The sequence below is a fragment of the Alternaria triticimaculans genome, assembly GCF_023758025.1.
Source record: "Alternaria triticimaculans strain BMP 0046 chromosome Unknown scaffold_16, whole genome shotgun sequence".
Lineage (NCBI taxonomy): Eukaryota > Fungi > Ascomycota > Dothideomycetes > Pleosporales > Pleosporaceae > Alternaria > Alternaria triticimaculans.
The window spans coordinates 580051-597796 of record NW_026055973.1 but is presented as its reverse complement, the minus strand read 5'-3'; the positions used below and the strand labels follow the sequence as shown (position 1 = coordinate 597796).

At 51.9% G+C, this 17746-nt stretch overlaps 6 protein-coding genes across 6 annotated transcripts; 4 read left to right on the top strand and 2 right to left on the bottom strand.

Moving 5' to 3' along the window:
- Positions 1–1629: 1629 nt before the first annotated feature.
- J4E78_008769 (uncharacterized protein) lies at positions 1630–3455 on the top strand (the record flags this gene model as incomplete). The annotated part of the gene is made up of 3 exons (XM_049369369.1): positions 1630–1636; positions 1684–2399; positions 2655–3455. 3 exons carry the CDS (start codon positions 1630–1632, stop codon positions 3453–3455), a joined length of 1524 nt encoding a protein of 507 aa, XP_049219070.1.
- Positions 3456–4161: 706 nt separating this feature from the next.
- On the bottom strand, positions 4162–5036 carry GSP1 (GTP-binding nuclear protein gsp1/Ran; the record flags this gene model as incomplete). Its single annotated transcript, XM_049369368.1, has 4 exons — positions 4162–4499; positions 4547–4700; positions 4754–4846; positions 4965–5036. The coding sequence occupies 4 exons, from the start codon at positions 5034–5036 to the stop codon at positions 4162–4164; spliced, it is 657 nt and encodes a 218-aa protein (XP_049219069.1).
- Positions 5037–5560: 524 nt separating this feature from the next.
- Positions 5561–6416, bottom strand: J4E78_008767 (uncharacterized protein; the record flags this gene model as incomplete). Its single annotated transcript, XM_049369367.1, has 4 exons — positions 5561–5692; positions 5759–6087; positions 6137–6209; positions 6261–6416. The coding sequence occupies 4 exons, from the start codon at positions 6414–6416 to the stop codon at positions 5561–5563; spliced, it is 690 nt and encodes a 229-aa protein (XP_049219068.1).
- Positions 6417–7058: 642 nt separating this feature from the next.
- J4E78_008766 (uncharacterized protein) lies at positions 7059–10343 on the top strand (the record flags this gene model as incomplete). Its single annotated transcript, XM_049369366.1, has 3 exons — positions 7059–8102; positions 8150–8506; positions 8553–10343. The coding sequence occupies 3 exons, from the start codon at positions 7059–7061 to the stop codon at positions 10341–10343; spliced, it is 3192 nt and encodes a 1063-aa protein (XP_049219067.1).
- Positions 10344–11262: 919 nt separating this feature from the next.
- J4E78_008765 (uncharacterized protein) lies at positions 11263–11685 on the top strand (the record flags this gene model as incomplete). The annotated part of the gene is made up of 2 exons (XM_049369365.1): positions 11263–11553; positions 11629–11685. 2 exons carry the CDS (start codon positions 11263–11265, stop codon positions 11683–11685), a joined length of 348 nt encoding a protein of 115 aa, XP_049219066.1.
- Positions 11686–14554: 2869 nt separating this feature from the next.
- J4E78_008764 (uncharacterized protein) lies at positions 14555–15955 on the top strand (the record flags this gene model as incomplete). The annotated part of the gene is made up of 3 exons (XM_049369364.1): positions 14555–14559; positions 14748–14812; positions 14859–15955. 3 exons carry the CDS (start codon positions 14555–14557, stop codon positions 15953–15955), a joined length of 1167 nt encoding a protein of 388 aa, XP_049219065.1.
- Positions 15956–17746: the final 1791 nt, after the last annotated feature.

Below are 17746 nucleotides of genomic sequence, written 5' to 3'. Positions count from 1 at the left end.
TAAGTAGCAAGATAGATCATGGATGGTTAGCTCGCAGTGCTCGAGCATTTCGTGGACTCGAATTTAATACCCAATTTCCCATGAATTCTCACTGAACGACCAATGCGAGCTTGATCAGTGCCCGCTTTCATTGTCGCGTAAAGTAGCTGCATGGCTGATAGTTTCCAGGACGTCGTAGCCAGATCACGGAAATGAGCGAGACCTAGTAACGAGCGAAACCTAGTGGAGAGTCGACGAGGCTTAGAGGCAACGCGCAGGTACGCCTCCTTTCATATGCGTTCAGCGCCTAGACAGCCCAATCTTGGCCAATCGAGACGAATTCTGGATTGCTTTTTGGCGTCGTGTGGGTGGGTTCATCGCTGGTATCAGATAAGGCTGTGGCAGCATAGAGAGCCAAGGCCAGGCTGCATCGAGCCGAAATCTTAGAGGTACACTGTGCTGCTACGTCGCAGGCGCGGTACCATTTCCGTGACTAAGACAGTCCAATGGAACGTGTAAGAGCATGTGGCGAGGCGACTACTTCAGCTGGCTCGCTACACTCAACCCTTTCCGCCGAACGTGCGCAGAACCACTAACCCCACGATAAAATGGCAAAAGCGAAGGCGGAATCCAGGCTAGCGATACGGCGGTGACGGGAATGCGCGCAAACGGCCCAGTAATGGACGACGGCAGTGCCGTGGAGACAGCTCGTTAGTTCCGATTCGCCAACTGTGCGTTTCAGTCCCGGCCGGCTTGCGTTGAAGCGGTACAAGCGAAGTACAGGCGACGGCAGGATCCAACGGTGCGTCAAAGGGCAACGGGGCAGGCCGGCCAGGTCGACGGTACGATGGAGTTGCACAGAAGATGCTGTCCTGAGCTGAATGGGGCGACGATCACATAGGGGCCGACAACAAAGAGGCTGAGGCTCTCCTTGCGTCCTGCGGTTGGCGTCTTGAGTTGGGCGGAGACGGCCGATTGGGTGCAAGATGGAAGGAGGCTTCGGAAGCTTTTGGCGATTTCAGCGCTAGGCCGAGTAGACGGGCGTCACGTGCCGGGTCAACAGTACTAGCAGCCCGCACCCGTTGCAACCTCAACGTCTCTACCTACGCACAGTCGCAAAGCCCACGCCGACCTGGATACCGTGGATTCTGAATCGCCTGCGCGTAGACCGTTCTGTTGCGATGCCTCCCTCTGCCATGGCGATGCCGGGGCAACACATGAACGGCGCTCCTTCGAACATCTCGGCTGGCGTAGATCCCACTTACTGGGGCGGCCACCAGGACTTCTCACCGGACTCCACATCGCCATTGTCGCCCTCGCTAGGGCTCCATCTGTCGCCGACACAGAGTATCACCACCCAGAGCAGCATCAATGGCGGAACTCCCCCGGCGCAAACGCCCCAGTCGGACAGCGGCGGCAGCAAGGGAACCGGCCAGAAGAACAGCCAGAAGCAGTCAAATAACGACCAGACCAGAGCCTCGGTCGCTGTCGCGTGCGTCCCATGTCGCAGTAGACACTTGAAATGCGACGGTGGTGTGCGATGTTCCCGATGTAGGACCGACAACGTGGAATGTACCTACATCAAGTCGCGAAGAGGCTGGAAGGGCAAGCGGAAAACCAAGGACGACACGGGCGCGTCCACGACCCCGAATGGTGGGTATATCGCAACGACGACAATATCAACCCAAAATCTAACGTGATTAGGAATATCTGCATCTGAAGTCCAAGCCAGCAATGGCCACGTCTCGTCACCTGAGTACTCGTACAACGGCGATGCTGGCATGAACCAGCTCAGCCCAACTCACGGTCTTGGCGTCCGACCTGTAGCCCCACCAGTTGCTCAACTCAACCTAAATGGATCCGCGCGTCTGAACCGATTTGGCCACTTGGGACCCGAGACGGCTGTCCAGGCCTTCTACCACTTCTTCTACAACTCACATCCATTCTGCCTTCCGGAACGGAGGCTAGTGGAACTCTTCAAGGAACGACATGCCCCACTCTTGGAACATGCCGTGCATTTTATCGGATCCAGCTACATACCGTCGGTGCCTACGGCTATGTACAAGGAAGCGTTAGATCGCCAGATAGACAGCAACAACTACCCAAGAGATGCGTGGTCGGTCCAAGCCCTGCTCCTCTTCGCCATCGGCCTCCACGCCCACAACGAAGTTCCCCGCGCCGCCCAGATCTTCACCATAGCCCAAAACCTGACGCTGGAGATCGGGCTCAACCGGATGGAATTCGCGCTGATGCATGGAGAAAACGACCCGCAGCTGGAAGAAAGCTGGCGGAGAACGTGGTGGTCCATGTTCACGGCCAACGGCATGATGACAGCCGTCAACCCCGGCGTGCAATTCCGACTGAAAGACGTCGTAACCGACGTGCCACTGCCCTGTGAGAACGTCGAGTACTTTTCAGGTGTAAGTACCCACTCCCCTGACATCAGATCTGACATGTGTCAAATCGGCTTGGCATGTTTCCCTTCTTAGTGCGAACCCGTGCCGCTCTTAGGTACTCCCAGATGAGATCATCTGACTGCATGTCATACTCCGATGGGATGGGAGATCGATGCATGTCATACATGTGGGGTGGGGGTCCTGCCGATTGCATGACCATCCTCCTGGGACTACAAACACAAAACCTTATACAGATCACTAAACTAACAAACACAACAGCAAATACCCTACCCCTCCACCCTCTCCGACTACGACGACTCGGCCTTCCTCCCCCACTTCACAACCTTCTCCTCCTTCACCTATCTCATCGACGCCATCCGCATCCTAGGAAAAGTCTTCGAATGCGCGCGTCTAGACTCCACCTTTGAATACCACGCCGTCGACGTCGTAGACCAATACCTGTGTAACTGGCGTCTGCACCTCCCGGCCTCAAAAACAGACATCGTCTCCAACGACGGCCACATCGACGAAGTGCTGTTCCAGGCACACATGGTAAACGCCGGCAGCACAATAATGCTGCACCGCCCGCGCAGCAACCTCGGTTTCGGCCGCGTCGAAGGCGTAAACATATGCGTCCAACCGGGCCAAGTCCTGCTTCCCACGCAAACCCGCGAAATCCACACCGCGAAATGCCTTACCTCCGCTGAAAACATCTCCTCCTTAATCCGTCTGCCCGGACCCCTGCTTTACCACACCCCCTTCTTCACCTGCGTCGTCGTAATGGCGTCCGTCGTGCACCTCTCCTACTGGTCCTTCCTTGTCCCCGACGGCCAGGACGACATTATCAAGCAGAGCATCCGGCTCGATGTTGGCACGCTGCAGCAATACAGCAATACGTGGCCGATTGCGAATGTGGTGTTGGGGCAGGTGAGGGGGGTGGCGCACACGCTGTTCAATAGTAAGAAGGCGATGAGTATACATCTCTGGAGCAATTTGCAGCAGGATGATGTTATTAGGGGCGTTATTGAGGAGGGGAGGAGTGTGCCGCAGCAGCAGTATGCGCAGTTGATCGCTCCGTGAGTACTTCCCTTTCTTTTCTACACTTGCTTGCTGTGTGTGGATTTGGGCTAACATTATCGCAGGATGCTGAAATCGTAGACGTAACTTTTCGTCTTGTCGCTTTCGATTTTGTCTCGCATCGTCCTTGTTTACTTGCGCGTTGTAATCATTTCATGTCTTTGTTGTCTCCGTCGCGCGCGTCAAAAACGGTCGTGTCATGACCATAGCGAGCGAGCGAGCGAGCCTTCTACTTGTCAATTTTCCGGTCGTCGCCTTGATTCGCTATTATGCGACTCTGCTTGTCCGTATTATGAGCATACTGACACCACGCGTCATTTCTTCTACCTTGTCTGGGCGGTGGGCGGCGCATTCCATTGAAAAGTCCGAGCAAGCGGAGTTGGAATATAATGAAGATACGAAATGTGCTGTTGTAGTAGTAGTCGCAACGCCCTTGTGCGTGTTAATAGTAGAATCGAAAAGCTTTCTCCATCACATTCTGAATGTTCTGGTTGATCAGGAACAGTCTATTGTTCATTCATCGAAACGCCGGCTAGTCCAGCGCTTCCTGTCGGATACTTCCGCCAGTCCTCCTCCGCATGCCCCGTTTTCGCCAAGAATGTCCTCAATTCTCGAGCTGCATATCCGTTGTCCCATTCCACTAAATCTCGTCCATGTCGTATACCCATTAGAGCCCTAGCCGTGGCCTAGAGCAAGCTCATGACCGTATCTACAAATCGGCGTCGTCCTCATCGGGCAGAGGCATCTGGGCGGCGTTCTCCATCTCCTGTCGGTACTGGTCGAGAACGGCCTGGTCGACCTGGACCTCGGGAGGCGCCAGAGCGGGGGCGGCGACAAAGTCGAGAGACTGGTTGCCGACGAGTTTCCGGGCGAGCCAGAGGAAGGGCTTCTCGAAGTTGTAGTTGGACTTGGCGGAGATGTCGTAGTACTGGAGGTTCTTCTTTCGGTGGAAGGTGATGGACTTTGCCTTGACCTTGCGCTCCTTGACGTCTACCTTGTTACCGGTGAGGACGATGGGGATGTTCTCGCAGACACGGACCAAGTCACCTGGGGCTGTTAGCGAATGCGTATCGGGGGGTTGTGGGCGCACGTACGGTGCCAGTTGGGGACGTTCTTGTATGTGATACGCGAGGTGACGTCAAACATGATGATACCGCACTGTCCGTTGATGTAGTACCCATCGCGGAGACCACCGAACTTCTCCTGACCAGCGGTGTCCCAGACGTCGAACTGGATCTGGCCGAGGTTCTGTCGTCTCGTTAGCAGGCGTGTCGCAGGCGGCAGAGGGTCGGATAACGTACTGTGGTGAAGCCGAGGGGGTGGACCTCTACTCCGAGCGTCGCGATATACTTCTTCTCGAACTCTCCGGTCAAATGGCGCTTGACGAAGGTCGTCTGTGGTGGGGCTGTTAGCAACCTGCATCGCAGTCTCAAATTCTCGCAGTCTCGCAGTCGCGCGGCCGTCTCAATAGCCGGGCTGCTATCGCGAAACGGCTCCCAAGGGGCGTCATACCTTTCCGGTACCACCGTCACCGACAAGCACGAGCTTGAAGGTAGGGACTGAGCTTGCGGCAGTCTCGGCCATGGTGTCGGGTGTTGTGGCGGGGTGATGTGGTGTGTGAGGGGGGTAGTGGGCAGAGTCTGTTATCGAAAAGATGTCAGTCGGGGTCGCACAGGGTTATTGAGCAAAAGACGGTGGTGCAGACTCACGGGTGATAAAGAGTGGGGAAAGTAGCGGGCGTGAGGTGGGCAAGAAGAGGTTTTGTTGTGCTGAAGTGTTGGCGCCCCGGGCGGTGTAAATCTCTTGGCGCCTTCCGCAATTTTGACCTCGCAGGCAGGCAGGCAGAGGCAGAGGCAGAGGCAGAGGCAGCGTTAGGCAGCTATAGGCTTCTTTGTCTCAACAGCCCGGGTTTACCTTGCGCCTTTGTAGTCATAGATTGTGATTTACTAGCAATTCCTTACTGTTTCATCCCAAAGCAAACAACGCCGGGTATCATGCTATGCTTGTTGGCCAAACCGAGTGCGCCACGCGCGCTGCCGCCTGCCTTGCCTGCCACCCATCCACTCGACGTATCTCCTAGCTCGACGTATCTCGTGATCTATAATACACTACATGGGCAGCAAGTGACAGCCCAACAGCCCCCTTCCGCCCCAGTTCCTCCGCGGTGTGAGTTGCATCTCAACTGTCTCTGCCGGGCCGCCCGATGGGTTGGGTCGCAGCGCCTTGACGGTAATGGGAATCTGCACTTGTCAGCCTGCTGCACGCCCGACTGAAGACAGCATCCTGTGCAGCGTGATGCGACGTACCCCTTCGTTCTGCGACACGGCCTCGGCCACGCGCGACAGGTTCTCGTGGTTTGTCCAGTCCACCCAGCCGAACTTGGTTATGGTGTCGTACACCTGTAAGCCGGCCGTCGCTGCTGGGCTGTCTGCCACGACGCTGTTGACCTTTGCAAAGGGCGCTTCGAGTGCGGCAGGCGGTGCGCTCAGCCCTGCCTGGGCGCCGTTGGCGGTTGTCGCGTCGCTCGCCTGCGCTGCCAGCCGCGCGTGGTGCTCGTGGAGGCCCTTCTCGATGCGTGACATGAGGTCTTTGTAGTCATTCTTCAGCCGTATGATGCGCGCGCGCGTGGTTCGGACTGCGACGGTCAGCGACCCTGAGTGAACTCGAAGATCACCGCTCCTTACTCTGGGGGACATCGATATCACTGCGTGGAAAGCCGTCCAGAGTGGTCAGGCCGGTGCTCATGCGGACGCCATGCTACAACAAGACGTCAACTGCTTATCCCGCCCATAGCCCTGATTTGCGTACCGAATCCAGCACCTGCCCTAATGCCTTCAACTCTGTCTCTACTCGGTCCTTCTCGGCCATGAGCTCCTGCAGCGTCAGCTGCTCTTTTGGTATGCCATTGGAGTAGCCTGCCGACGTGGGCCCAGACGAGACGGTTGGCGCGTGTATATCATCCATGGTGTGGAATGTTTGTCGCCGCCGCAGAGTTGAGTGCGTGAATGCTTACTACAGTTGGAGCTTGGATGTGGGGGTGGGAGCTTGAGGGAGCTTGAACTGTGCGGGGCAAAACCGCCAGGACGGTCGCCTTCCTTTTTCCTCCCTCACTTCTCTACCAAACTTCACTATCCCAAGCACACGCGCGTGACCTCTGTGCGTGCCAAACTAGGTGTATGCTTCAGCTGCATAGTATGCTCAGTCTTGCAATGGCTCGGGTCGGCTACCGACATTCTTGTTCTGCCGTCATGGTGAGTCGCGACTACCAAGATTTGGTGAGAGCAACGCGGCCGCCATGTTAGCGGTCCTGGTCGATGGCTCACCACTCGCCCCTAACGAATAGCCTGTGTAGAATGCGCTTTACTGCGCGCCGTCTGGACCCTTTCCCTTAGATGCCGCCATTACGCTCTTGAGAACTTTGCGCCTCTGCGCTTTCCTCCCGTCCTAGCCAGTAGTCATATCCAAAATGCCTCAGCCAACTTCCTTATCGCTCTGCAGCTCACTTGTCTCTCCTTAAGCCATCGTCGTTGGATGCAGTAGTATTTATCTCATGCGCTGAAAGCCTTCGTACCCGTCCTATTCAGTGTCGACCGTACGACCACGGACATGGCATATGTGTTGTCGCTGCGGCCTCAGAGCCCACTCAAGCGGTCCTTCAGCGACAATCCATACCTCAACTCCTGCTCCCCTCAGAAAGACACACTACTGGCACCCCTGAGCGACATTACTGCTCGCAATGCTTCCGCGTGCTCGTTGTATTCCCTCGGGGCGACTAGGGCAGGCGACTGGTCTCGGAGCAACGAGAACACACCACCACTTACCTCTCAGTCGCTCCTCGATCTCGTGCCCGAGAAAGGAGGCTTCCCATTCAGTACCAGACATGTCATCGAAGAGCCACGCAAGCGGAACTGTGGCCCAGATCGGCCACCGCCATCTTTCTCGAGACTCACAGTCCCACCGAGGCCGCATGCGAGAGGATATCACCATTCGCAGCGGATAGAGGAGCCCTGCTCTGACAGCGACAGCTCGGCTGATGACATGGACATTGACGACCACGACTTCGAAGAGACACATTTGTTCAATCTATACGAAGCCATACACGTGCCATTGCCAGAAGGTCGCTTCACCGATAATGACGGAGATGAGCCGCGCGAAGACTACGAAGAAGCGCCTGCGACTATCTCTGTATCTTCACAGCCCTTTCGGCGGTGGATGAGCACTTTGAGGCGTCGACACGCGCACAGGTGGAGGGATAACGTCGCTGAGATACCACGGCTATCCTTCGACACCGCTGATGGCATGTCTGTCCTCTCTCGACCGCTGGGAAGGCTGTCTGAATCTGTGCGCAGGACATCGGAGTCTATGACATCGTCAATGGGCTATGTGACAGCAATGAAGTCGACTTCGATGACCATCGGCAGCGCGAGCATTGCACCACGCTCAGAAGCTGGAGGACCAGGGAAGGTTCGCTTGGGTAACAGAAGCAGCAATTACTCCGAAGCGCGCAGATCACTCGAGAGTCATCGTGGTGCGCTAGGGCCTGTGCTTGATGAGAGCGCGTGGCTTCGATCACTCCAGCGCCGCAAGGTTGTTGAGGAGCTGATCTCTTCGGAAGAGAGCTACATTGCAGACCTCAAGGTCTTGATCAACGTATGTTACCTACCACCGGGTTGCCTCTACCATTCTAATCTAAGCAGGACTATTTCATGATCCTTACTGCCCTTCCTACTCTGTCAGGCCAGACACGATCATCCATACAACAGAATATCTCCCAGATTCTACAGCTTCACGAAGACTTGCTCGCCGAACTTCATCAGGTTGTACCTCAGGCAGACTTCACCAGAAGCGCGTACCAAGAGACGTATCCTGTGACAAAAGCCAAACATATTCGCTTTCATAGCGCCGACATCGTGCCGGGGCGCTTTGCCGAACACAAGACTGCCAGGAGGCTGAGGCATTCTTTGGAGATTGGACGATCGCCAGACCGCAGACCGCGAGGCCTAGTAACGGACACGCAGACCGCCGGGAACATTGCCAAGATCTTCAACAAACATGTAAGCTATACGCGACTCTTACAATATGCTTCGCTAACAAAATCAGATGAAACGCTTCTTCACATACGAGGAGTACGGCGCGCATTGGACGACCATGTCGCAAGATCTCACCACCATGTGCAAAGGACTGCATGGCTGGCAAGAATACGAGCGCGGTGTCGAAGCGCTGCAGAAAGTGGTCGCGTCGGAGAACAACCGAGAAGCAGGTAGCAAGAAGGCGCTCAGCTTCCCTGATCTTTTGATAAAGCCGATTCAGAGGGTATGCAAGTACCCTCTACTGTTCGACGACCTGTGCCGCCACACGCCCGTCTACGACGATCCAGAAGCGCATGCCGAACTGGAGAAAGCTCTTTTTCGGCTGCAAGAGACTATCCGCGAGGTCAACAAGGCAAAAGACGACCCTCAAACCCGGCGACTCATTGAGATTACATGGCAGCTGCAAGATCGACTAGCATTTTCAGAGCAGAAGATTTCTCGAGCTCTTGTCTTTCGCCTTCTCGGGCATGTTCTCCTATGTGGCGCTCTACATGTGACATATCAAACAACCGATCGTATCAAGGGTGCGTACATGGTTTGCGTTTTGTACAAGTCATGCCTTGTACTCGCAACAGCAAGCCGGTTCCATACGCCATATACCGTCGTCGCTTCGATCGGGCTTGCCAACGCCAGCATTGAGGAATGTGATAACGGCCGCGGCATACAGTGCCATACTGCTCCACATACGTGGAAATTCGTCTTCGAGCATGGCCATCGCTTACACGAACTCATCTTCAGCGCCTGCACTTCTCACGAAGAGGAGGTTTGGAAAAAGCAGCTGCGCGAGCGTATTGTTTATGAGACACACGATTTCGTCGAAGGCCAGTCTACCATGCAGGACATGTATACATCCCTATCGCTAGGCCTCAAGTCTCTTGGGCCTGTCTTCGGTCATGCGAATACTCTAGTACGACGCATGTCAGTCCATCGAGCTGCGACTCTCGGTGCGAAGACCAACACGAGTCAAGTCATTATCAAGAACACCCAGGCACAAAAGCTACCCGATACGCCTCCGACGTTTTCGCCAAGTATAGTAACTCGATCTCAATCGCACCTCTCCGCAAATCACATCCCTATACTTGCCCCGCGACGAGCTGAGCGCGTACGTCTCGAGAGTACTTTGGAAGACGTATGGACAAAAGACATGTTGCCCTTTCCGGGCATGTCAAATCGGAGGATGGAGAACCAAATCAGAGCTTCAGCAAACTCAGTTATGCGAAAGCTAAGCATAGCAAGCATAGCAAGCAATTTCTCGCGTCGTTCGCCCAGCCTTTCCAACACGAGCAACACGCGGTCAGAAGACTCCTTCGGAAGCCGCGTTCATAAGATGTCGAACGGGAACCTGCGAGCTCAATCAGCGACTGATCGAAGGCCGACCCCTGCACTTGTCGACTTCCATTCCGCACCCGCTGCGTTCCTACCTGAGGACTTTGAGGTCGAAGACACACGACCTTCGAGTAGACGCCGCCGTCTTGCCAATCGAGCGATAGGCGTAGAGCGTCCAACCGATAAGCCACTACAGAGCAAGCCGAAGAAAGTTCGACGTCTCTCCACGCACCTGATCAGTCTGCCACGGTCAGAATCACGCGCCCGCGTCGCTGAGAGAACCGTCTCCCACGCATCAACAGCAACCACAGTACGCGCACCACCTCCCTGCGCCGAGGTAACCAAAAACATAGAGAACAGGAAGCAGCGACGGCAAGAAGAGCCCACTCCCGAATCCCGGCCTGCATCTTCAAACCACTCAACCTCGAACAAGTTTTCGAAGAGCAAGAGTAGGATCTTTAATTTCTTCCGATGATCCAACACACATATCCTGTTGGACCAACATTACATACCAGCTGGACACGCATTTGGTGTCCACCAAAACGCAACGTACATACTTCCCTTGACGACGTAACGACCACACTATCCTTGCTCCAACAGCAAGTACGAGAACATGAATACCACGACTGAGACGACGGCGACGGCAACAAATCCGATAACCAGGGGCCAGTGTAACAAACATAATGATTAATCATGCGATCAGCAGAGCGTTACTGCAAGGTACACCCGCTCTCTCTCACGATCTGGGCAGCCACCGTTGATGGTGGGCTGGTTGAAAGTCTGGGGGATCGGGAACTCGGCATGACGTCATGTGACTAGCGCGCTTTTTGGGACATGGACACGTACGTACTGGTACCTGGGCACGCGATCGCATGATGGAGGGGCGGCGTTGGTTTGCAATGGGATCACAGTATTTGGATAGTAATGATTGAGTCATGGTTATACGTTTTTAACAATTACTTGAGTGAGATGTGTGTTGGGCATTCGCTCATGCCTGACATTCTTTAGTGCTGGAGTTGGATACATTGCATATTCAGCCTCATGGCAAAGCAGAGAGAAGCCAGCATGCAACTCCGGCCTGCATCCCTGCCATGCCGTTTCAGCCCAAAGAGCCTCAATGCAAAATGCAAAACAAGGCGTGAGAGCTTGCGTGCGCAATTACCATGCCAGGTGGGAGTGCGTAGAGTACCCTTGGCAATGACGTAGCCGCCCACCCGGTCAAAGCTCCAGATCACGTAGCTCTAAATAGCCCCTCTAAAGCTTCCCCTCCATTCCCTCACGTCACCAAATACCCCCATTCCAACTCATCTACACACTCTACTTTACCCTCAAACCACTCAAACCAACCTCCATATACCCAAACGAACCGAAACCAACGAGTTAATCACACAAAAATGGCCCGCGGCAACTCCCCCCAAACCCAAGTCTTCTACAAGGGCAGCTCCGGCGACCAATTCTGCATCTTCGTCGAGAGCGTAGAGGAGCTTCAGAAGTGGAAGGCCGATAGCACGATTCCCATGGTCGATGTTGTGGCTGGGTGGAAGGTGCTCGTCCCCGAACACGGCAAGCAAGGTGTCCTCAACACGGCTAGCAAGCAGCAGCTTGAGAACGAGTTTGGTAAAGATGCCAAGGAGGATGATATCTTCAAGAAGATTCTGCAGGAGGGTAGTGTGCAGAGCTCTGAGGTATGTTTGTCCTTGCTGTGTTTACCCCGCGGATGCTGGTGAAGACGGTTGCTAATGTGTGTGTGTGATGGATAGAACGCGGAGCGCATCGGTATCACCAACGAGACCCAGGGCGGACGTCAAGCTCACTAAACGCTTCGTTGCTGCTTCGGCTTCAGCGTCAGCGTCAGCGTCGACATGAACGACGAACGATTTCTTTCGATATGATATCATGATTTAAGGAAGAGCGTAGGGTGGGATAGCCCAGCACGTAATACTGCTGGCTTGCAAGGAGGGCAAGGCATAAACAGCCTTGCCTGCATCCTGCATGTTTGATAGGCATCATGAATGAGATGAAAACCTACAATACCGTCGGGCTTGAAGTCGAATGTGTGACGTGATGCTGCCTCCTCTGTGATGTGAGTGCGGCTGTGTGTGAGTGGTGTGTAGGTGCTGGCTGTCCATGATCTACAACTGCACCTTGATGGACTTGAGCTGATAGCCCCATAACTATCATGCTTACACCTCCGCCAACCGGACTATTGATCTTGTTGAATGGGCTTTGTAGTAGCTGCGACTATGCTTTCCTGCCATCTTTGCCGTTGCTCGTCTTCGATGTATTCTTTCCTTTAGAATTGTAAGATCGGTCGATTGGAAAGTTGCACTTCGACGCGTATAGCGAGTCGATGGGGTATACGGCGCTCGTGGTATAGGGTGGCTGTGGCATCGGCCAGGAAGTGAGGTTGAAGGAGAGAAGGAGTGTGTCGGTGGTTGCGGTGTGGTGGCAGGATGAGATGGTAGGTATGCGCGGCAATCTTCGTCATTGAAGATCTAGGTAGAGCATGTTGCCAGTAACGGTCCTTTTCCGCTTCTCCCAAATCTGACGTTTCGATGGGCAGATAGTGATTGTAAGGCAGGAAAACAGGTCTAGCGACTACATCAAGGTGACTAATGGCAGAGTTAGTGACTTGACGTCGATGTAGCCTCCAGGGCGTTCAGGTCTTTCCTAGGGTGACGTGGGAGGAAGTTTGTCGATATTGTAGTACGATGAAGACCACAATGCGTATCTAGGTATCTTGCAATGCAATGATGCTCTCCAATGGTCACAAGCTTTTACAGATGCAGTTCCTGATAGGTAATCTAGTACAGATGCCGACCCTGCACCGGCTATTGATTGCCTAGCGCAGCACGACCATCTATCACTAATCCGTGAAGCGACCGAATACGGGAGGCAAAGTGTCTTGGTGGAGTCGCGCGCCGAATGTTGCAGCACTAACGAGTCTTCTAAAGAACACGAAGGACCGATGGAAGGTGAGGTTGTGCCGAGGTTGAGCCTACTATATCCTCCTCGCTCTTTCAAAAAAGATCCTTTGACATTTGGCATTTGGTTGATGGGATGCCGTGTGACCTGTCAACTTGGAAATGAATGCACTGCCTCGTGCAATGTTGTGCGCAGGACCAACATCTTGGGTTACACAAAACGTCTACTTGCAACAACAATGCGCTCCCCAGGAAGATGACAGCGTAAGGCCCGGTAGATCGACAACACCTGCATACTTTAATAAAGCCAACAGTGCCGCGCCGAACATTCCGATGCCACAAATACGAAGTCCGCGCGAAGCCACCAGAGAAAAGGGTGTGCATGAAGTCGCAGTCCTGACGCAGGGCAAGCACGCCGTCTCTGAACGGTGTCGCAAGGCTGAGAGACCACCTGCATGTTTGGCGTGGACACCGTATTTAGAATTTTAGATTCTTCCGCTTGCAACATCGACCTCGGGACCTTTCCCCCGTGCAACAGGACAAGACTACCAGGCACGTCATCCGCATAGCTCAAACACCACCATCCGCCGTGATACGAAGCGCTCATTACCGACTATTGGTCGATCCCACCGCCTTCGCTGTCATGGAAGCGAGGTAGACACGGGATATTAATCATGTTTTTGCTGTGTGGAATAGGAGCCGCGGAGGAGACAATGACGGGACGGTGTGGTTCAACATGCGACGCTCTGAAGCGAGACATGGCAATTGGGTACAAAGCGCATACGTCCTACGACACCTGTCTAATATAAGAGACGGATATCCGCAGGGTTGGTGAGAGAACAGCGAACAGTTGTAGCGCACGAGGGCAGGGAAAGCCGGTTTTCAGTCTTGAATCATGCGAGCGAGCGTGCGAGTGTCCGCGACGGTCGAAATGGCGGGCGGCGATCGCTCGTATCGCATCGCAGAGCGGCAGGTAGAGTAGGTCACTCCTGCGCAGCAACAGTCGCAGTAGGTGTTCACTCTGCGGGCTCCAACAGCTTGCGCATACCAAACTACGCACATTCAAAGCACACGCGTTAGTTTTACTCTGCCTCAGCCACAAACATCACATCGCCGCATGGGATCGCCGCGCCTGGTACCACCTCGCATCGCAACCTTTTTTGCCGGGCGCACGCTGCTGATACGAGGACGAGGGCGGCCGCTCGGGCCTTGTGCAAGGAACGTGAGCGCCGCTGCATGGGTGTTGTGATGGTGATGGTATTTTCCGATGACCTCACCGTGACCCGCCCAGCCTCTCGGTAACTAAACGAACGGACTGCGAGCAACCGAGGGGGGCGTGACTGTGGAGACTGTAGTTTAATTGGATCGAATGGGGTAAAGTTTGCTTGGGTGGGTGCTTCGTTCGGTGTATATCCAGGATGAGCGAGACTGGGGTTGGAGGCAAACGGGCGTGCGATCATCGTGCAGTGTCTTTCTCCCTTGTCTTGTGTCTTTGAGTTTGTCGGCTGGCACCTGCTTGCTTTCTACACTCTCGATTCTTTCGGGACTTTTTGCTCGCTTCGCTCTCTCACCTTCACCTGCTCCACTATCGTCGTAGCTGGAGTTACGATCTTGACACCGACTGCAAGGATTGATTGAGCTTTTCTGGTATCGCCTTTTCACCGAGCAAGGGACCCTTCTGGTACACGCGCATTATGCCTACTCTCAGGTGGATGCGCGCTGCTGCTGTTGTTGCTCTTGCGACACACGCTATTGCTCAGAAATGCTGTAAGACCTACTTGACCTCATCGCCGAGCAACAACTAATCGAACAGACTACCCCAACGGCGAAGAGGCGGCAAAATCAGAAAAGCCCTGCTCGTCAGTAGAGGGTTCTGCTTGCTGTCCTGATACCTGGGAATGCTTGGACAATGGTCTCTGCCATTTACCGGCCGGCAACCTGTACGGCAGATACAGCTGTACGGACAAGGACTGGAAAGCAGAAGGCTGTGCCTCGAACATGTGCACAATCAGTAACGGCGGTAAGTACCTCAAATTCTCCAATTGATCATTGCTAAGATCCAGCAGATGTGAAAGCTGTTGGAGGCGAGTCGATCACACAATGCAAGGACCACGATGACCAGTGGTGCTGCAACGCAGACGCTGTAAACGTAAATTGCTGCAAGGAATCACCATCGCCACGACCCTTCTTCGCGCTGCAGGATGGAAAGGCGTATGCGACCATTGGCCAAAATCAAGCTTCGACTGCTCCTAACCTTGCGACTATCACCGGTCTGGCGCAGAGCGGCGGTGGATCAGGAGGAGGAAACCAAGCATCGAAGACGACAGCAGGAGGGTCTTCAGGTTCTCCCTCTACCGACGCTCCCAACTCCGGTTCAGCTACTGCAACGGCCGATGACGCCGCGACCACGCCCTTCAGTTCCGTCATTCAAAGCCTCTCCACCAGCGCCGGCGGCGGCGTCGTCACAATCCAAAACACCGTCCTCGTAACCCCCACCCCAACGGCCGGCTCCAGCTCCTCCAACAACGACTCCTCCTCCTCCTCCTCCGGCGGCTCAAAATCCAACCTCGGCCTCATAATCGGCTGCGCAGTCGGCATCCCCCTCGCCCTCGCCCTCGTCGGCATAATCTTCTGGCTCCTCCGCAAGCGCCGCCAACAAAAAGCAAACCCCTACCACGACCCTTCCTCCGAAGTCGAAGGCGATAGTCCTCTTGTTGGTGCTGCTGCTGCTGGAAAACTCAACAAGAGCAAGAAAGAAACCTACCGCAACTCGCGTCCCGCGACCGCGGAAATCGACGGGAACCCAATTGGCGCGGGGCGCGCAAATCGCGTGTCTGAATTACCGTCTGGAAACGGGTTTCAACCGGGTCATCAGGGCACACCTTACGGACCCGACGTTGTTGGAATCGGAGGCGGAAACGGAGATCCGAATAGGACGACTTGGGATACTATTCCACCGCAGTACTCACCGGCGAGTAATCAGGCTGCGTTTGCTACGCATGCGCATCCTGAGGCTATGGAGCTGGCGGATACAAGCGTCAACCCTGTTCTCAACGAAAAAGGACAGCCGTATCAGGCATATAGGCCGCCGCAGCCTGTGGCGGAGTTGCCGAGTGTGACGACGCCGCCGGAGGATGTGGAGAAGCAGATGCATCATCGGTAGAGCGTGGATATGACATTGGGTGGGGGCGTTTTGGGAGTATACACAAAGGCATGGGATATGGGGCATTTCGGTCTTCTTTTTCGTTCTTGAAGCAAAATATAGGGATGATACCATGCACGGATTCTTTTCGTGTGTAATAAGTACGGTTTTCTTAAGATAGGGGCTCTTAACCTAGACCCTCTAGTCTAAGTTAGAATAACTTACCTACGTACACCTGCTTAACGTAGCTCTAGAGCTCTTAAGCTTACTAAAGCTATATAGTACTTTAGGCGCTTACTACTTTAAGTAGCTACTTAGCTAGTACTTTTATAATATACTTATATACTTACTTATATACTTACTTATACTTATACTTATATACTTATTTTATATACTACTTTATATACTATATAATACTTAATTACTTATATATACTATATATATTATATTATATTATATATATATACTAATATACTAAATATAGCTTTATATTTAGCTACTTTTATAAAAATACTATTACTAGTAATATTATAATACTACTTATACTAATATAATACTTAACTAATATATTATATACGCTTTAGCGCTACTTAAGTAATATAAAAGTATATTTCTAGACTATTTTATACTTTAAGTGTTTTTATAAACTTAGTTTTATAAGCTTTTAAGTTAACTTTATTACTTATATTATAGCTTAATAACTTTAGTAGCTTACTTTACTTTACTATAAATACTTTTTTTATACTATTTATATTACTTATCTTTTATAAGTTTACGCTATATAGCTATATATATATATACTATATACTTACTTAATTCTTTATATTTTTAAAAAGATATATAAATAGCTTAAGTTTTAGTACTAGCCTTAATAATAAAGCTTTTTTATTCTTTTTATTTTTTTTACTAATACTAGCTACTTTTTTATATACTACTATTTTTATATTTAGAGACTTAAAGTTTACTTTATTTATAATTTTATTTAAGTATACTTTTAATACTACTTATTATTAGCTATATATATATATATATATATAATATAAGAATACGTACTAGTTATAACTAGTTCTAAAATAAAAAAAGGTATTATTTTATTTAATACTTTTAAATATTTAAAAGTTTTTATAAATATTTAAAAATACTTTTCTTACTTTAAAGTTTTTATAAATAATATATACTTTTTTACTACTACTCTTTTATAACTAAACTACTCTCTTAGCTTTAGCTCTTTAAGCTTTTTTTTTTACTTTAGCTTTTTAGCTACTATACTTTAAAATATAACTTAAATTAATTTAGAATACTTATTATATTTTAGCTACTTAACTTATACTTACTATAATTATACTTTTTATTTTATTTATAGCTGCTATAATTACACTTACTATCTCTTCTTCTTAAGATAGAAAGTAGAGAGAGATAGAGAGGGAGATAGTGATCTAGTCTTGAAATGCGAGATTTATGTAGTTATGTTAAGGTCTTCATATTCCGGACTAGTTACTTTGAGAGTATCTTTTCACGTTTCAGTCGAGCGGTTTGTAGTGTGCCTCCGCTAATAATACCACCAGGCAATGAACATAATTACGCGATATATTTACGCTCAATGTACTCCGATATCAATGTCCCTTTTCGGTGAGCTTGATGAGGAAAGGCGGTGTGTGGGGAAAGGGCAACGAGTCATGGGCCGAGGCGGCATGTCGTCAGCCCTTGAGCCCTTGAATCTCGACCGTGAGATGCGAGAGATAAACGTGTCGCATCCGCCATTGTTCTCGACATACAGACTACAATACTCTATTGCATCGCCTCTTTCATTCC